We start from the raw sequence: 18,948 nt of genomic DNA, 5'->3' as shown, positions 1-18,948 counted from the left end.
CCTGCGTATAGAAAACATACAGCGTTATGCAGCAACGATCAGTCAAATCTATAGAGAAGAATTTGCTCTACGACCATATTGGCGCTCCCTTGTGTCAAGGCCCAAACACAGTACTCTTTGTCCCAGTGTGTGTGTGTGTGTGTGTGTGTGTGTGTGTGTGTGTGTGTGTGTGTCAAAGGTATGCAGGGGGCCAGGTGAGGGGGTTCGGGGGAAGTATGAGGGGCTTCCATCCCTTCATGTTAAGATCACTGTTTGGCGAGCCGTGACTCGCCAGGCGCTCCCTGCCACAGGCTCAGAAACGCCACACGTTTCGCATTTCATTCAGATTAAGAGCGCAGCCTCCAAAAGGTGATGCATTCGAGGTGTCTTACAAACACTGAATAACACTGATGACTAAAAGTGAAATAGAAACCCAAAGTGTGTGAGTTTGGTCCTTTAGGTCTTTGATTGTCAGCCAGCTTCAGTGATGGAGTCCTGCATGAGCATAAAAGGGTTAAAGATTTTTCGCTCCTTGTTCTTGTCTTTATTCCTCTGTGTTCGTATTACTAGTTTGAAGTGGAGTCACAAAAGTTTCCCGAGTGCACAGAAGCAGTCGAAGTGTGAGGAGATGCACTCAAACTAAAGCACAGGACATTTGTGCAACTATGGTATGTGTGAGTACAGATGGAGAGTTTTGAGCAGCAGAGCAGATTAGCACCTGACCGTGGGCTGTTTGAGAGGGTTTGAAGAGAAATAAATACAAAATCAGAGTGTAAAATGGAGAAAAAATGCTCTTAAACTGAAAGATTACACTCATGATTAACTTTCTGAACCACAAAATCTGCCAGCTGGTTTGAATGGAATGTTGTTGTTTTGTTTTTTAAATTGCCAACATGCCATCATTAATCAGAGTTGCATCAGAAATAATTATTGGATTTTTAACTTCCTGGCTGTCCCTGAACTGTTCATGTGTGACGCAACGTTCCGTCTTTAAATTTGACCAAATCTAAGCTTGAAATTGTGACATTTCATCAAAATCACTTAAATCTACACACCTCATTTGAACATTTGCTAATATAAAACATTTTCTCTAATCAGATTCTGTAAAAATGACAAAATTCTTCCCACCTCTGTGCAGTCATGAAGTGACTCAACTGCGGCATGGAACACAATCTGAGCAACTTCTCTGCTGAACTGCAGGCTGTGTTTACACTGAGCAGAGAGGAGACAAGTATGGACACAAATGAAAAGTGTCAGTAGTAAAATATCCATAGTATGTACAGCCTCCATTTTTTCCAGTATTGGTAACACCTTCAGACACTTTACATGTTGATTCCAGGCTTTTAAAGTTTTCATAAGATGACTTAGCTTAGAAATGTAATTGTAATTGATCAACACTTTAGTTTTACTAAAATTGAAGTTCAATGGAGAGCACCCCTCAAAAAAGAAAAAAAAAATCCCTCAATTTATTAAGTGTTATTATAACGTTAGAATTCTCTATTTCATTTACTCACTTTACGTTCAAGACATTTTCAGTCTTTCTCTGAGTGTCCAAGCACACCCATGGGAGACAAGTGGGTTCACGTCCTATGACTTTTTCTCACACCAAGCAGGCCTGAGAAGGGACAGTAATTAGTCCATGAACACAAAGTGTCGCAATTAAAAGGCAGAACATGTTCACTGTAGTCTGTCATTTCACCTGAAATGGTGAACAGGCAGTTGGTGAAGTCGACGTGTCCTAAAAAAAATCCAATCATAATTTGTATCATGCTTTAAACAGACTTTGTTGCCTCCATCCGTTATCTATACTCTGCTTAATCCTCATTAGAGTCACAGGGGGCTGGAGGAAAAGCTATATGGAAAAAAGTGGAAATGAAAAAAACAACAGTTTGACTTCGGAGCATTACAACCCATTGCTGGTTTTGTTTTTAAGTAATACTTGTGTGTCTGTCTACCAGCTTCATCCATCCATTCATCATCTCTACAACGCTTAATCCTCTGTAGAGTCTGATTTAAGGTGAAGGCAGGTGACACCTTGGAACAAGTCACCAGTCTATCACAGGGCTACACATAGGCTGAATCCCAAACCGCCCCCTACACACTCCCCCTACACTACCGAGTGTCACTCCAAAAGAAGACACACTCGCAGCTGTGGAGGGCACCTATTATTGAAGGGGGAGGGTATAAATACGATCGTCAGGAATGGGATGCCCTGTCGCCTCACCGGAAAACGGAAGATGTCATTGCCATGGTAACACAAAGACGCCTACTGTGCATGGCTGTAGCGTTGTGGCACAGGTTGCAACTAACAAGGATCGCTGCTGCTTCCAGAAGACAAAAGCATCCCACTTTTTTTTCACTCACATGTTTTCCAATCCTATTATCTGGCATTTCAAATCCAACAAATGAATGCATAAATTAATTCTGTCAGTTGTGTTCAAATTTTAAGGTGTCAGGGGGTGCACAATTAAATCAAACGTCAGCAGAGAAGAAGATTTGTTTCTTTTGTTTTATCTTTTCTCACCACTCTTTTTGTGATGTTCTGTCAGTGTGAAAAAGGCGTGGGAGAAATAATGGACGCATGTGGAACTTACATCGATATGTTTGTTTCCTCCTCCATTTCGACGTTGCACTTCCTGAAAAAGTTGTCCAGAGTGAGCATCGATGCAGACTCGCTATTTAAGGGCTGAACAGTCCAGTCTCCCTCCGCACTACGCGGTTTGGGACGGCCCTTAATATGGAGGACCCTCCGCGGGAACGCGCAAACGGAGGGGTAGTGTGTTGCGATAGTGTATAGGGGGCGGTTTGGGATTCAGCCTACATCTCCGCGTAAGCAAGCTCATGAAGGGTGAGAATTCTTTGCAAAATTTGGTCTTTAAGGTGAAGCACATACTCACATCATCAGAGCACAGTCCAACCAGGCCTTCTGGGAAAAGGTGAGGCAAGCAGATGGAGGGGAGGCACCGAGGACAATGATGACATACATCTCATGTGTTCAGCTGCTCACCTGAAGTGGAAAAGAGCCAGAATGTGTGGGAACAGTGCAGTAAAGTAGCAGCTGATCACAGCTATCAATGAGGCTGTGCGAGGTTAAAGATACCCTGAAAGCGCTCTCACACACCTCCAACCCACCAGTTCCACACCACTGTTAACCAAAACGACCACTGCAACCTCCCTGTTCCTTCACCCTGCCCTGTCATTCCCACCATGACTTCATCTTCATCCCCTCAGTGCTTAAAGGTCAGTTAGATCTTGAAGTAAAATTTCAACAATGTGTACAATGTAAAAAAAAGAAATTCTAAACAGTTTTTTACTGTATCATTTTTACCAACTTGAACAAGAGTTTCTTTTTTTGAAATACACCACAGATTATAGTGTAAAATCACAGAAAACAGTATAAACAGTATTACACACGTGGACAAAATTGTTGGTACCCCTCAGTTAAAGAAGGAAAAACCCACAATTCTCACTGAAATCACTTGAAACTCACAAAAGTAACAATAAATAAAAATTTATTGAAAATTACATAATCAAAATCAGCCATCACTTTTGAATTGTTGATTAACATAATTATTTTAAAAAACAAACTAATGAAATAGGGCTGGACAAAAATGATGGTACCCATAACTTAATATTTTGTTGCACAACCTTTTGAGGCAATCACTGCAATTAAACGATTTCTGTATTTGTCAATGAGCGTTCTGCAGCTGTCAACAGGTATTTTGGCCCACTCCTCATGAGCAAACAGCTCCAGTTGTCTCAGGTTTGATGGGTGTCTTCTCCAAATGGCATGTTTCAGCTCCTTCCACATATGTTCAATGGGATTCAGATCTGGGCTCATAGAAGGCCACTTTAGAATAGTCCAACGCTTTTCTCTCAGCCATTCTTGGGTGTTTTTGGCTGTGTGTTTTGGATCGTTGTCCTGTTGGAAGACCCATGACCTGCGACTGAGACCAAGCTTTCTGACACTAGGCAGCACATTTCTCTCCAGAATGCCTTGATAGTCTTCAGATTTCATCGTACCTTGCACACTTTCAAGACACCCTGTGCCAGATGCAGCAAAGCAGCCCCAAAACATTACTGAGCCTCCTCCATGTTTCACCGTAGGGACAGTGTTCTTTTCTTCGTATGCTTGGTTTTTTATTTTTTTTAATAGAAATACCATATATTTACACAGATTTAATGTATTTAAAATGCAAAAACAGATATTTTTCATTATTTTCACCATTCCTACAGTAGTCTGCTGTTTTTAAGTTGTTTTTTTTGTCATCATGACTGTCAGATTTTTAGTAGATTTTTTTCAGTGTACAGCTGCTATAAAGCCTCTAACCATCAGCAGGGCCAAGCAGAGAGACACCCATAGTTCACCATCTTTACTAAAATTCAAATCTTTCAATTTTTCAGCACTTCGTATGCGTAACTTTATTTTAGATGGCAGACCTAATCGTTTTCTTTTTTTCTTTTGCTTTTTGCTGAGGAATTGCGTTGCTCTTCCTCTGTATTTAAAATACCCAGAATTATTCTCGGATGAGTTTTAGTGATCAAAACTTGTGTGTCATGATCACAGATGTGTTCACTTTTGATGCACTGGGTTGCTTTTTTGGGGTCTGTATTTTCAATATAGTCCTAGTTGAAGTGTTTTGGATTATTTGTAACAGGAAAAAAAATGTCGATATCAGAAATACCGCATTATAGTGAGAGGTCATTCAAATTAGTATCATTTGGACATTGAGGTGACATTGCACAGGATTGTACTCACTTCTCTGGTGTAATTATGACAGACTGTCACAATACTGACAACATTTAATCACAACATATCTTTTCAGATCTGCTTTTCAATCAAGCTAGCAGGAATTGCATCATTTAACAGAGCAACATTAGCAGATATGTACCTGTGTGCAGTACCCTGTTTCACCACACAAACTGGCAGTGAAAGTAGTGAGGATTGAAGGGGGGCGCTGTTGTGAAGACCTCAAATATGTGAGCAAAAATCTTAAAAGAATGAATTTGTATGTTTCCATTTGAATTTAAATTACAGCTTGTGCAATAAAAGAAAACATAGCGAGTGAAACAAAAAATGATATAAAGAAACATTTGGGAAAACTGCCCCTTATATGACAATATGCTGACCATGACGTTTAAAAGCTCTAACTCTAAGATATTAGTTGAGTTAAAGTGCATGCTGCTGGCAGTGTGGTCATCAGAGAGATTTCATTTCCCGCTTCTTGTGTTTTGGGAAATACAACCAAACAGGGTTTTGTGTTCTCAATGAAGTTCATTTCTTATCACATTCTGCCCCCTGCTGGTCAGAATAAGCACCTGGAGTTGCGTTTCAGCGGAAGTACAGGAAACATCTGATAAAACTACCTGCAGCCTAAGAAGAAACATAACCAGACATCTGAGGTCCCAGCAAGACTGGACTCACTCAATAGATTTATCAGATTATCTCAACTGAGCTGCCTGGAAATGTTTTGTTTAAATTTTTGGTCACCTAAATAACTTGATCTGTCAGACCTTGTTCAGTACCTCACTTGATTAAAAGTTGTAAAATACAGTATGCTCTGCCAGCCAGGTGATAATATGTAAAAACGACTGACCGGTTTAATGCACCTGCAGTTTTATGTACTTTCCAGAAAAACCTGCTTAAGCAAAAATAGAAGGCTTATAAATTCTATCACAACATGTTTAGACAGAAATCCCTCATCTGGACCAAGTAGCACGCTAAAATCAACCTCCGATTTCTCATTGATGTCTTGCTGTGTCATTTTTCAACACTTGTCAAGTCGACCATTTTCCTTTTTTTCCTATTTGTGAAGCTACATGCACACGACCATTCAAAAGTTTGGGGTCACTCAGACAAGTTCATGTTTTCCATGAAAACTCACACTTTTATTCATGTTCTAACATAATTGCTAGTCTAATCATCAATTAGCCTTTCAACACCATTAGCTAACACAATGTAGCATTAGAACACAGGAGTGATGGTTGCTGGAAATGTTCCTCTGTACCCCTATGGAGATATTTCAATAAAAATCAGCCGTTTCCAGCTAGAATAGTCATTTACCACATTAACAATATCTAGATTGTGTTCCTGATTAATTTAATATCTTCATTGAAAAAAAACCCACTTCTCTTTCAAAAACAAGGATATTTTAAGTGACCTCAAACTGTTGAATGATAATGGACATTTTAAAACATCCTCAATAGTTGCTCGCACAAATTGTTAGAATTTTTCTGGAGTCACAGCCCAGTTAAAGTGGGATTTTTAAGGGAGACAACATTGCAAATGACAGAAAATGTTACTATTTCTTTAGTTTTAAGCAGTTTCATTGAAAGCTGCACACATTGTACTGTGTGGATTTGTAACACAATAGTTTATGGAATTAGATATTTGAGTTGAATATTGTACAGCTGTGAAGTTCCATAGTTTGATGTCTCAATTTGAATCTGTCCATAAAGTCAGACACATTTAAATTTTTATTTCTACTTTATTGTAGAGGATGATGCAACATTTTAAATGAATTTGAAGAAAAAAAGTTCACCTCTATGAAGGTCCAAAGGACAATAATACAACATCCTCAGATTTACAGGCCTAATCTGTGACACACTGCAGTGGAAGACCACTTTTTAAAAAGATAATGATTTTAATTTAATAGTTTAGGAAACACTCTACCGGGTAGAGTGTTTCCTAAGCTATTAAATTAAAATCATTATAATTCAGACCCACTTTACATGGGTCTTGGTTTATATAGGGTAGAGTCTACCCTATATAAACCAAGACCCATGTAAAGTATAAAGAGTACCTTGTGGACTGGGTATAATAAACTTTTTCAAAGCAAAACTGACAAGTCCCTGCAACAATCCTCGTCATACACCAGAAAAAAATGTGATTCTTGAGAGCAAGGGTTTCAAACATGAAGTCTGTGGGCCAAAATCGGCCCATAAGGGAGTCCAATCCAGCCCACAGGATGACTGTGTTGTCCTCGGGTCTCCTCGGCTCGGCTAGTTGGGGGGCTCCCTACCTCGGTGTGGGGTCCCTGTGTCTGTCGTGGTCGGGGAGTCCGGGTGCCGGCGCCTCCGGCAGGCATGGCCTGGAGCTCCTCCCGGTGTGGACGGCCCCAATGGAGGCGTTTTCCACAATCGTCAGTGCCACGCCATGTCTTCCTACAGCCAGTGGTGAGAGTGTGTGCGTGTGTGTGTGCGCGCGTGCAGTTGTGTGCCTATATGGGGGGAGGGCGGGATGGGTAGTCTTATTTTTAATGTTTTTAAATGTTGTACAGCACTTTGCGCTGCTTTTTTTGTATGAAAAGTGCTTTATAAATAAAGTTTTGATTTGATTTTTGATTTTGACTTTTTATAAACTGTAAAAATTACAGATGACATGACAAGCAATTTCAGTAAAAGTAAATAAAAATAAAGTAATTTTAAATTTGTCCACTGTACTGCCACAACTTCAAGGAGATTTTTTTTATATATAAATTTAGCACAAGGCAGGGGGACAACTTAACCTTTCTTTGTAGTTCCCACTTCAGTTTGTATGGTGGTCAGGATTACCACATAGATGTGTAAATGAATGAAAATTTAAAATAATTTCTAGATCTTGACAAGCTGTTTTGACATTAAGTAAAATACTATATTTTCAGGTGCAGATACCTGAGACTAAGTGTTTTGTACTTTTTGTAGATGAAACTGATCTCGAAGTTGTAAAGTGTAAATGATAAACTGAGGCATAATAGTGAAATTGTACTTATTTTTCTTAAGAAATTTCAGGTTCATAATTGCTTTGCAAGAAGGTAGTTCACCAAATGTTAAATGTTTTGTGCATGAAACAAAGGGAACAATTTGGAGTTGTGGTCATTCATAGCTTGTTAGGCTGAGATTTTACTGGTCTGGCCCACTTGAGATCAAACTGGACTGGATGTGACCACTGAACTAAGGACTACCGGACACCCCTGAATAGAGGGAATCATATTTGGGCTTTAATCGCTGCCAACAACCAACACAAGTATTGTTGCTCCTAAAATACATTAAAGGAAGTGTTTTTTCTTGATGTTCATTTAACTTCTGGGCTAGATACGAGAAGCATTTACTTAGAGCTAAAGAGGAGCAAACATGGGCAGCCATGAGCATGGCTCACTTATTAAACTGGCATCTGTTGACATAAACTCAAATGTTGGGTTTTGTGATTTGCTTCTTTGATATCAAAGTGTACCAATTCATAGCCAAGACGTCCGTTTCATGTAACTGTAATGCTGCCTTAAGGTTCAAATCTAGTCGTCTGATTAAAGTGTTGAACAGACTGCAGTAGACACTTCACCTGTTTATATCGTTCATTTAGTTATAAAGAAATTCCAACAATGGAAGTTTTTTTTTCATTTTATTTTACAAAGATTCCACAGCTCCAACATCACACTCAGAAGTTCCTGTGAAACAAAAACAAAGACAAGAAAACAGATGTCAAATTCAAGTTGTCAAGGTAAACACTTGGCACATCTATCAAAAAAACAGGTGCGTAGAGGAAAAACAGACCATAATGTAAGGCCACGGGATAATCCCGGTCATTCCTACATACAGAGCTTTTATGTTCACTTATCCTATGTTTAAGTTTTCTTGTGGTTTTTCCCACATAGGCCAGACCGCAAGGACAGCGTATCAAGTAGATTACGTGTGTAGATGCACAGGTGATAACACTGTTGATGGGATATAATTTGCCTGTGTGAGGATGCAGAAAGTAACTAGTTTTTCTAGTATTGTTACACTGCGCACAACTACCACAACAGTAGTTTCCATTTGGGAGAGGGTGCAAGCGTGTCTGTATAACTTGACTGGATTTCTTATTAAAATTGGCACGAACTATGTGATCCCTTATTTTCTCCTTCTTTTATTTACAAACAGAGGAGCATCTTTGAACAAGGAGGCAAGTTCCAGATCGGACTGAATAATATGCCAGTGTTTATGGAAGACAGACCTAATTGCAGCAGAGTACTGAGTGATACACTTAACAGAAAATTTCTTTTGTTTTTTAACTCCCTTTTTTAACAACTCGGAACATGTCTTTTTAAGAACCAATTCATATGCTTGATCAATCCACAACGATGGGTACCCCCGCTCCACAAATCTCTTCTTCATATCCACTGCCTTTTCAATAAAGTCCTCCATAGAATGACAAATTTGTCTCAATCTGAGAAACTGACTGATGGGAAGACCCTTTTTTAAGGAAGTGGGATGACAACTGGTAGCCAACAGTAAAGTATTTTTATCTGTGTCCTTGCGCTAGATAGTTGTTATGAGAGAGCCACTGTTCTTAATGACCCACATGTCTAGGAAACTGACTCTTTCATCACTGTAGTTTGATGTAAATTGTAAGTTACTGTCAAAACTGTTTAACAAAGTAATGAAATCTGCCAATTCATCAGGCGTATATAAAGGAACCCGTGATGTAAATTCAAGTGGTCGACACACACTCATCACTTCCAACATTTAGTAAAGACAAAACATTAAATTACAAGTTTTCAACTACATATATAGTAGTAATATTCCACCTTAATGGCATTCCATGAAATCAAATCACAATTATTAAATGAAACCCAGATAATGTACATTTTCTCAGATCCACATGGATACTTGCAGGACAGAGAAGAACTGCTCATTAATTAAAAGTCCTGCAACAATTTGTTTCATTTTCAACTGTTAAATTAATCATCAGCTGTTTGTAATGAAGGATTAATCAGATTGAGCAATCTTTTTTTTTAAAGAAACAAAGTAAAAATTCTTAGATTACTAGAATAATCGACAACCATTAGTTGAAGTCCAATTCCTGTCCTCATGAAACTAAAAGAAACATTCAACAGCTGATGGAGGCGTGGACAGGTTTAATCAATAAAATGATCAATGAGCTCCATTTACCCCTTTCAAATTTGGGGTTCTGTTATTGTCAGTGTTGGCTCTCTGCCACAACAAGCTGAACACAACAGACAAATGTCCCCAACACCAAAAGACCTGCTGCTAAAAACTCAGTGTGGGAACTTGATTATTTTTTCTTGTTTGGTCTCAAACTAACACTTACAAAACCACATAACTGATTTTTTCAGTCACTACGCAGATGATGGAACAACTTTTTATCCTGTGGTCTGATCTGTACGTGTAACGTAAAAGCCAACATGACGACTCGAAGTACGCCCTTATCTTTATGCATGCATGACGCTTTACATACATTTCCCATATAGTATGAGACAACAGGTCCTTACTTTGCAACAATGGTGTCATTCTTTGCCAGCCTCAGGATGGAGTCATCAGACTCGCCCTGTTGGAGGAGAAAAAGTTTTAATAAATACAAGCAGTGTGTGACCTATACCATTACATTACAGCGTAGTGTTACACAGCATTTATAAAACTTTTGATTTGGCTTCTTTATATCAACACAAAACACAATCATAATAAAAAAACACATGTAAAGTAGCTGCTGCTGCCCGCTGTGCTTTTTTGCACCATAGTAGCATGGAGAGCAGTGAGGAGAGACACCTCATCAGAAATGGTAAAAATCACTATACTGCCATTTTCAGTTTTACAAAAATGAGAAAAAAAAAATCAAGACTATTACAAATGCTGCATCTGCCAGAACTGATCAAGAAAGAAATCAAACATCAATAAAATATAAATAAAGAGGGATATTTAGCACCATTCCAACAGAAATCAAAGTTTCTATCAAAAGGTTTCCTCTGCAAATTAAACTGTCTACATCAAACCTTCTTGCAAATCCACAGTGAGACAAAAGTTATTCAGTGGAAACCAATATTTGAGGATAAAAGTAATTAAAGTTTCTAGCTCATGTTGGGGATTATCAACCAAATTAAACTAGAGCATTGCGGAACAAACCACCTATGCCCTTAAATCACCTCTCTGACAGAAAGAGCAAGGAATCAGACATACAAAGCTTCACCATTTAAATAATTCAAAATAGAAACCAATGGGAGAATTCCATAATGCCAAAGATGGTGGTTGTTTGTCATGTGTTCCACCTTGCCCCCAGAAAACCAACTGTCTGCTTCATAACACTCAACCGGAAAATATTCAGCCAACCAACACTAAGCTTTTCAACAGATTTCATGGTGTCATTTTTCCACATTCGCTTCAATAGCAGCCCGGCACTGTCAGCCCTGCGTAACTGCCTTTAACCTTTAAAACGTTTACAAATAAGCAATGCAACAAATAATCTGGCCTGAACATGTTTAATCTAGAGCAGTTCGGTTGTACAGCCAGGCTCAACTCTGTAACCACCAGGGGAAGTAAAGTTCTCTGCTACAAGATTCTTAATGAAAGACAAGCAAACTTAGTCCCATAAAGGTTTCTGTCTTAAAATGACAGTAGGTAATGTACAAAACTGCTTTCATTCAACTCGGACTTACCATTCTGCGGATGGCTCCACAGATGGCGTAGGTCTTGAACTGACCGTTGAAGCGACCGGTCACCTTGTCAACCTAAAAAAGACAGATCACACCAGGTAAGAATTACAAGCACACTTAAACTCGCCAAAGTTTTTGCACACATGAACCAATTTTAGTTATTTTTAACCCCTATATGATCTCCCAAAAAATTTCTACACAATTTCCTTAAGAACTAATTTAAATTTACTCTCAAAATGAAAACAGCAGTGCATCAAGTAAATGGGATTTGTATGAAATAGTTCAAAACACGCACAACTGATGGACATGGTTCACCAAAATGACTCAGATTTCATACGTTATGTTTATAGCAACAGTCCAGAGTGAAAACACTGATACTCTGGGATGGATCTACGAGTTGTTGACAAAACCATGTTCTCATGGTGTGACCGAGCTCAGGGGAAAACCTGACCCTGAAACACTCAGCTGTACTGTACGGGTGCCGTTGTGGTTTATCATAGCAAATAACATGCAAATTTTACAACCAACACTGAGTCAACTGTTTGTTTTAAACTATACACAATTATTTACATGTTCAAGCAGCTGGCATTACGCTACTGATGCACAGCACTTTTTCAAATACAAGTTATGCCTTGTATAGTTTCAGTCAGACAAAGACTTAACTGCTGAGTGTCTTAATTAAATTACGTGCATTCTAACTTTGCAATCAGGATACAGCAAGCAAGATGCAACCATGTCGAGGTCTCATTAACACTGCATTTTTAACATGAACTCATGATTCCTTCTGGTCGGGTTCAACTTCACAATAAAACTGATTGCACAAAAATTCTGAGGGGGCAAGAACGTACGTCTTTCAGCTACAGGAGTCACAGGACAATTGAAATGTTACAAGTTACAATTAAGCACTGCATTTTTCTTCAGAAAGAAGACTTGGGCTATGCCAACAGCAATATGTTTTAATTTTAAAAGTCTTAAAAAAAAAAAAGTTAATATGCACAAGCCAACAGCACAATCTCAGTAACGTGACTAAACGCACATCACATAACCATTCTTGTAAAACTGGGAATCCACATGTAGGTGTGAAGAAACAGAAGCAGACAGTTGGTTGCATGAGAGTCAACTGATATGATCACATGGAACCAAGGGAAAAACATGTAGTGACTGGTAAGACCCTTTGGCGAAGTGGTGTGGGTGTCTGCATCAACATATAAAAACCTCCAATAATCCTCACCTTCACTACAAATAGTTTCTGACAAACGTCATCTGGGAAGAAACTTTCCAGAAGGTCGTTTTGCAGGGACCCAAAAACGCATTTGTGTGTAGACGACAGGCCAAAACGTACAGGCGACCAAGCCCTTACTCTTCTACGGAGTGGCTTGGCTCAGGCTTGAGCCTTACCCAGAAAAGAAACTAAGAAAGCGCTAGAAACTAATAAAGTGCATTTTTGAGAACTCTGATCTTGCTTCTCAGTGTGTTCATCCTCAGACTCTGACTGCATTAGCATGACATTACCGTGGATATCGCCGTCTTCAGCTTTTCTCCTCTATTTACTAACACAAGCAAAGTTAAGTGTCACGTCAGGATTGGTAGGTCGAGAGCGGGGATCCGAATCTCAAATTTAATATTTGGACACCACCACAACGACCGAATATTCAGATCCAGCCCTAATCATTTCCCCTTTTCTGAGTGGTATTCCATCGATTACTTCTATGACTGACTATAGAGCTTGCATTTGTTTACATCAACACGAAACACGTTAAATTATAGAGAAAAGCAATGTTTCATATGGTTGATGCACAACAGCCTATAGTATCAGTAACAACATTGTTTTGAGCAGTAAAGTCATTTGACACAGAATGTTAAAAAAAAAAACAAGTTTTCAACTGTACCTCAGCAATGTTGATCTGGATGGAGGCATGGTCCTTGGCTCCAATGATTCTGTTGCTAGCAGAGCTGTAAAATATTTAAAATTAATTCAGAAGTAACCGATACATCACAATCTTTTACACTGGCTTCCATGTGTCAAGGGTGAGAGCTGTTAGCTGCGTATTAAGCAAAACAAAAAATAATTATGTTCCTTCTAACAAGATATACATATTACGATTACAAATACTGCTTCAGGCTGTTCTCCAGAAATCCTCACATGACTACCCCGAAACATGCGGGTGACTTTGAAAGGAATATTGCCTTCAAAAAGACATCTAAATCACATCCACTTAAAAGAGACAAAAAGTGTAAAAACACAACAAACCGTCAGCTCTTCAACGACTTGTGTGATTTGCAGTTCAAGGAGACTAGGTCAAAATCAAGTCTAAAATCTATGAGATCTCATCAAAGTCAGCCAAGTCTGCAGTGCACATTTTAAATTTCACCAAAACCACGCTGTCTGCTCTGTCTACATTCTGTAAAACCACAACCTGGAATACATTAGTGACTCAGTTGCCACCAAGTGTTGCATGAAAACATTTTTAAAGGAAATTTAGGGATGGTTGTATTTAGCAGAGAGAACACATGAACAAAGACAAAATGTAAACAGTGCAGTATCTACAATATGTACAGTCACACCATTTTCTCTACTACTGGTAACACTTGCCCTGGTTTTTCCAAATTTGTAAAATAAATATTCAATTCATTTCAACTCTTACTAAAATCACAAGTTACTGTACTTTAACTGTGCACTTCTAGCCATTTTTAACCGTTTAAACAGAAGTGCGAAACTTAAGATTACAGTGGAAATGAGGCCACAATGGGTAACAACATGACAGGAACAAATACAGCGCTCAGAAGCTATCTAAAGTCCACCTCAAAACTTACCATTTGCGTGGGACGTAAAGGTCCACAAATTCACCAGCGTCGTTCTGCATGTTTCAAGGTTGCGCAGGTGGTCGCCTACAAATCTGAAGAAACACAATCATAGAGATATTAGGCATCTCCATCGTGACGCTCGCTAACCTACCTACTGTAACTCTAGCACACAAGCTATCACACAGTACAAAACACCACGAGATGTTTAACAGGCGCGTTTAAAAAACAAACTAACATACCAAAAAGATCCAAATGTTGCCATAAAATATAAAATCACCAAGTATGTTACTATGAGTTACACATGAACCGTTACAGCGTTAGGTAGCTAGCTAGCTAATCGGTTAGCATGAGGAGCGGCCGCATGTGGCAGCTCACACACTCCGCGTCTCACGATAGTTCGCACACTATTTCTGTGAAAAACGCCAACTAAATACTATATACAGTTGCATAGTGACGTTAACTTTGACAAATATCAGGAAAATTACCGCTATGTACGGATATAATCGACGTTCAAACGTTTTTAAGACGGGAGCTCGACAGAAACTCACCGTATACGACAAATGGCCGACAGGAAAGGAAGAGCCGCTAACCCGGAAACACAAATGTCTCCGTGTGAATGTTTGTGTCGCCACCTGTCGGATTGTGTTGCTACAACCGAACTGACACACACCACATAACAGTGACGACAAGAGCCGAGAGTAGAAGGTGTGTTTGCAGACCCAGAGGCTCTCAATGGATTAAGCAATGCATCGGAAACCCTGAATCCTTGTGGTATTTTATCCCCACTAACATTTTTAAAAAAAGTGGGCGGCCTCTGCTGTCTATTGAAGTGTAATTATAAGGTATCCAAATTGCCCCTGAAATTGTGTGCATTTTATCAACAAGCCCTTTTAGCCTGGAAACTATTATACAAGCACAACTTTTCGCCCCACAAATCTATTATTTGGAATAATGAAGACATTACTAAGCGAAATAAATCCCTTTATCAATCAAAATGGGCTGAACGAGGCATACTTTTCTTACAGGATTTATTTGGCGATGATGGCCAGTTACTATCTTATGAAGTATTTATGAGAAAATTTGAATTTCCTGTCACCTCTAAAGAATTTAATTATGTCATGAAAAGTGTTCCTGAGGGACTGAAACAATTGATGAAGTCATATACTAAAGGGCAATCTCCAAAAATAACAGAGCCAATCATCATTGATGGAATAGTTTTTAACAGTCTTAAGTGTAACAACAAATTCATTAGAAATAGCATACAACTACATGATCGAACTAAACCGGCTTGTAAAGCTTACTGGAATTCTAAATATCCTAATATTAATTGGCAAAAAGCATGGTTAACCCCATTTAAATATTGCATTAATAATAAAATAAGAGAATTGCACTGGAAAATAATACACAAAATCTATGCTACCAATTTAGCAATATCTAAATTTCTAAAAGAAAAGGATCCAAAGTGCACCCTGTGCAAACAAGAAGATGAAACAATTGTACACCTGTTTTATGACTGTCAAGTTGTTAAAGAATTCTGGTCAAAAATAGAGCTAGTAATTTTCCAAAAAACCAATTACAAAATATGTTTAAAAAGCCAGGCTATTGTAACTTACTTTACCCATCAAGATAAAAGACTAGATTATCTAGTCAATTTGTATATACTGTTAGGTAAATTTTATATACATAAATGTAAATATGGTGAGTCAAAACCTTCGATTAAAGTCTTCCAATTAGATATCGACATATACGTGAATACTTTATTAAATGTATCCCACACAAAATCTGTGAAAACTCTTGAGATAATGAGAACCTTAAAGGTTATCGATGCCTAAAATGTTTATGGTTAAAAGAGAATGTTATATATATTATAATGAATTGTACCTTGGAATTAGGCATATATGCCTATTTGTTGTCTTTTTTTCTTTTTTTGTTTTTGTTGCTCCTTTTTCTTTCTTCCTTTAAACTTATTTTATTGCAAGCTTGTATGCTATGTGTATGCATTGTAATGGGAAAATGACAAGTCTATGTAAATGCAATGCAATGTAAATAAAGGAAAAAAAAAAAAAAAAAAAAATTGCAGACCCAGAGGCTTCTTCTTCTTCTTCTTCTTCTTCTCTCTTTTTAAATGGCGGGTCGCAAACAACTTAAGGTGCATACCGCCACCTACTGCACAAGAGTGTGTATCATCATTCAGTCATTTCTATTTACCTATTTACGTATATCTTATTTAATAACCCTGTGTCCCTCAGGAACACAAGTAGCGCCCTCCTCCCTTTCCTTATCTCTTCCCCCTCTCCTTCTGTTCCCAACATTCCAACTAGACTCCACTTCCTACCCGACTCCTTAACTTTCCTCTCCAGCATTTCCCTTTCCACTGAAAATTTCCTACACTGCATCACCACATGTTCCATGGTTTCTTTAACTCTGCATGTTTCACATAGATCATCTCCTCGTTTCCCTAACAGATACATGATATTGTTAAGCCCAGTGTGTCCTACTCGTAAACGTGAGATGACAATTTCTTCCCTCCTGCTCCTTTCTTCGTATCTATTAACTTTCACTGATTTTTGAATTTTATGAAATCCCCTACCCTTCTTATCTTCATCCCACTTTTTCTGCCATTTTTCCAGTCCTTTCCTTTTAATTATTGTTTCCCCTTCTCCTCTGCCTAATTGAATATGCAGTGCTATTTCTCCCTTAAGTGATGCTTTGGCTAATTTGTCTGCCATCTCATTCCCTTTCACCCCCTCATGTGCTGGTACCCAACAAAACTGTACATCCACACCACCCCGATGTAGTCTAAATAGGCTATGCTGTATTTCCATTAGAAGATCTTCTCTGTCTGAATTAGTTGTCTGTATACTTTGTAAAGCTGCTGCAGAGTCAGTGCACACCACCACCCGTTCTGGTCTGACTTCCTCCACCCACTGCAAGCATACAATAATGGCCACCACCTCTGCTGTGTAAACTGATAACTGATTCGAAATTCTTTTAGATATACATATATTGAAATCTGGGATAAAAATACCAACACCCACATATTCATGTTCATTTTTTGATCCATCTGTAAATATTTTAAGGTGGCTGTAATAATTTTGCCTCACATATGTATTTACTTTTATCCCAGTTTCTGCCCTACACCATTCTCTTTTCTTTTCTAAAATACACATATCCACTTTTATCTCTGGGTACAACCATGGAGGAACATTACTTATTGGATTAGCTATTGCAAAATCCAAATTCTCCATGTTAAGCTGTTTCACCTTATTATTTATCTCCCATCCAAAGCCTCTCCTTTTAAATGTGGAATACTCCCAGCACTGTTTTAATGTATTAGTCACGGGATTCTCACCTCCATACCCTTTTAATTTTACCCAGTAACTTAATGCAAATATATCTCTTCTTATCTCCAGTGGTACTTCTCCTGCCTCTATTATGACTGCATTAGTTGGTGTTGTTTTAATGAGTCCTGTACAGATTCTCAAAGCCCTATATTGTAACCTGTCTATTTTTTTGAGAGTAGTTACTGCTGCCGCTCCATATATTATACAACCATAATCTATGGCTGACCTCATCAGTGCTTTATATATGTCCAGTAATGCTTGTTTATCTGCTCCCCAATTACACCCAGCAACAGCTCGTAAAAGGTTTATTGATTTTTTACATTTTGTTTCTAAATGTTGAATATGAGTTTTCCATGTATATTTATTGTCCAGCCATAGACCTTGGTACTTAAACTCAGTCACTTTCTGCAAAGGTTGCCCATACAACGTTAGATTTATATTATTAATCTCCCTTTTATTTGTTATTATCATGTAACAAGATTTACTGACTGAAAGTTTGAACCCCCACTCATATGACCACCTCTCTACCTCCTGAATCGCATTTATCACATTTTTGGTTACATGAGTCACATTTCTGCTTCTCATCCATATAGCACCATCATCTGCATAGAGGGCTGAATTAATATTCCAGTTTAGATTTGAAAAAATATCATTAATCATGACATTAAACAATATTGGACTAATGGCACTTCCCTGAGGAATACCATTTTCTACCTCAAAATCCTGAGACAGCGTTGTTCCTACTTTTACCTTAATTTTTCTATCCGTTAAGAAATTTATTATCCAGTTATAAACTCTTCCACCAATACCCATTTGGTTAAGTTTAATGAGCAGACCATCTCTCCACACTGAATCATATGCCTTCTCAATATCAAAAAAACAATAATCATAACCTCTTTCATTTTTAAAGTCTTTTCAATCTCATTACTCACTCTAACTAAGGCATCCACTGTTGATCGCCCTTTCCTGAACCCATACTGCCTAACATTCAACAATCCTTTCTGCTCTAAATAAAAAGCTAATCTATTTACTATGATTCTCTCCATCCATTTGCAAATATGTGATGTTAATGCAATAGGTCTGTAATTGATTCCCAGAGGCTTCAGTTGGAGCACCACAGCTTTACGACCTTTTTCATTTTTTTTTTCCTCTAAGTTTTATTTAAGTATACAATGTATACACAAAAGTAAACATAACAGTAAACATGCCAGGGGGTATGGGGTACAGTTACGTTACATCATTGATAAATAAATGGTATTTTTCACAGATGTACATTGTTCTTAGAGCCTTTTTGTTATTTGAGTTCTTCAGTAAATTAATGTAAGAGAGTACATCATTGTTAAAATGGGTAAATGAGGGCCTCTGCCTACTGTACTTACATTTGTGAATAAAGAATTTTGATAGCAAAATTAAAAGGT

At 38.2% G+C, this 18,948-nt stretch overlaps 1 protein-coding gene across 1 annotated transcript; it reads right to left on the bottom strand.

Moving 5' to 3' along the window:
* Positions 1 to 8,339: 8,339 nt before the first annotated feature.
* On the bottom strand, positions 8,340 to 14,851 carry rps21 (ribosomal protein S21). The gene is made up of 6 exons (XM_022195763.2): positions 14,735 to 14,851; positions 14,196 to 14,278; positions 13,271 to 13,334; positions 11,385 to 11,456; positions 10,227 to 10,282; positions 8,340 to 8,402 (listed from the first exon to the last, which is right to left on the bottom strand). Exons 2-6 carry the CDS (start codon positions 14,243 to 14,245, stop codon positions 8,393 to 8,395), a joined length of 252 nt encoding a protein of 83 aa, XP_022051455.1. The 5' UTR covers positions 14,246 to 14,278; positions 14,735 to 14,851; the 3' UTR covers positions 8,340 to 8,392.
* Between the last annotated feature and the right edge of the window lie 4,097 nt (positions 14,852 to 18,948).

The sequence above is a fragment of the Acanthochromis polyacanthus genome, chromosome 6 (genome assembly GCF_021347895.1).
Source record: "Acanthochromis polyacanthus isolate Apoly-LR-REF ecotype Palm Island chromosome 6, KAUST_Apoly_ChrSc, whole genome shotgun sequence".
NCBI lineage: Eukaryota > Metazoa > Chordata > Actinopteri > Pomacentridae > Acanthochromis > Acanthochromis polyacanthus.
Note: the sequence above shows the minus strand (reverse complement) of the source record. Positions and strands in the feature narration are given on the sequence as shown.

Excerpts from the sequence above, each read along its gene's own strand:
- rps21 (XM_022195763.2), bottom strand. The coding sequence starts at position 14,245 with ATGCAGAACGACGCTGGTGAATTTGTGGACCTTTACGTCCCACGCAAA. Across the intron at positions 13,335-14,195 it reads CTTTACGTCCCACGCAAATG|CTCTGCTAGCAACAGAATCA; the intron begins GTAAGTTTTGAG and ends AATATTTTACAG. Across the intron at positions 11,457-13,270 it reads TCCAGATCAACATTGCTGAG|GTTGACAAGGTGACCGGTCG; the intron begins GTACAGTTGAAA and ends TGTCTTTTTTAG.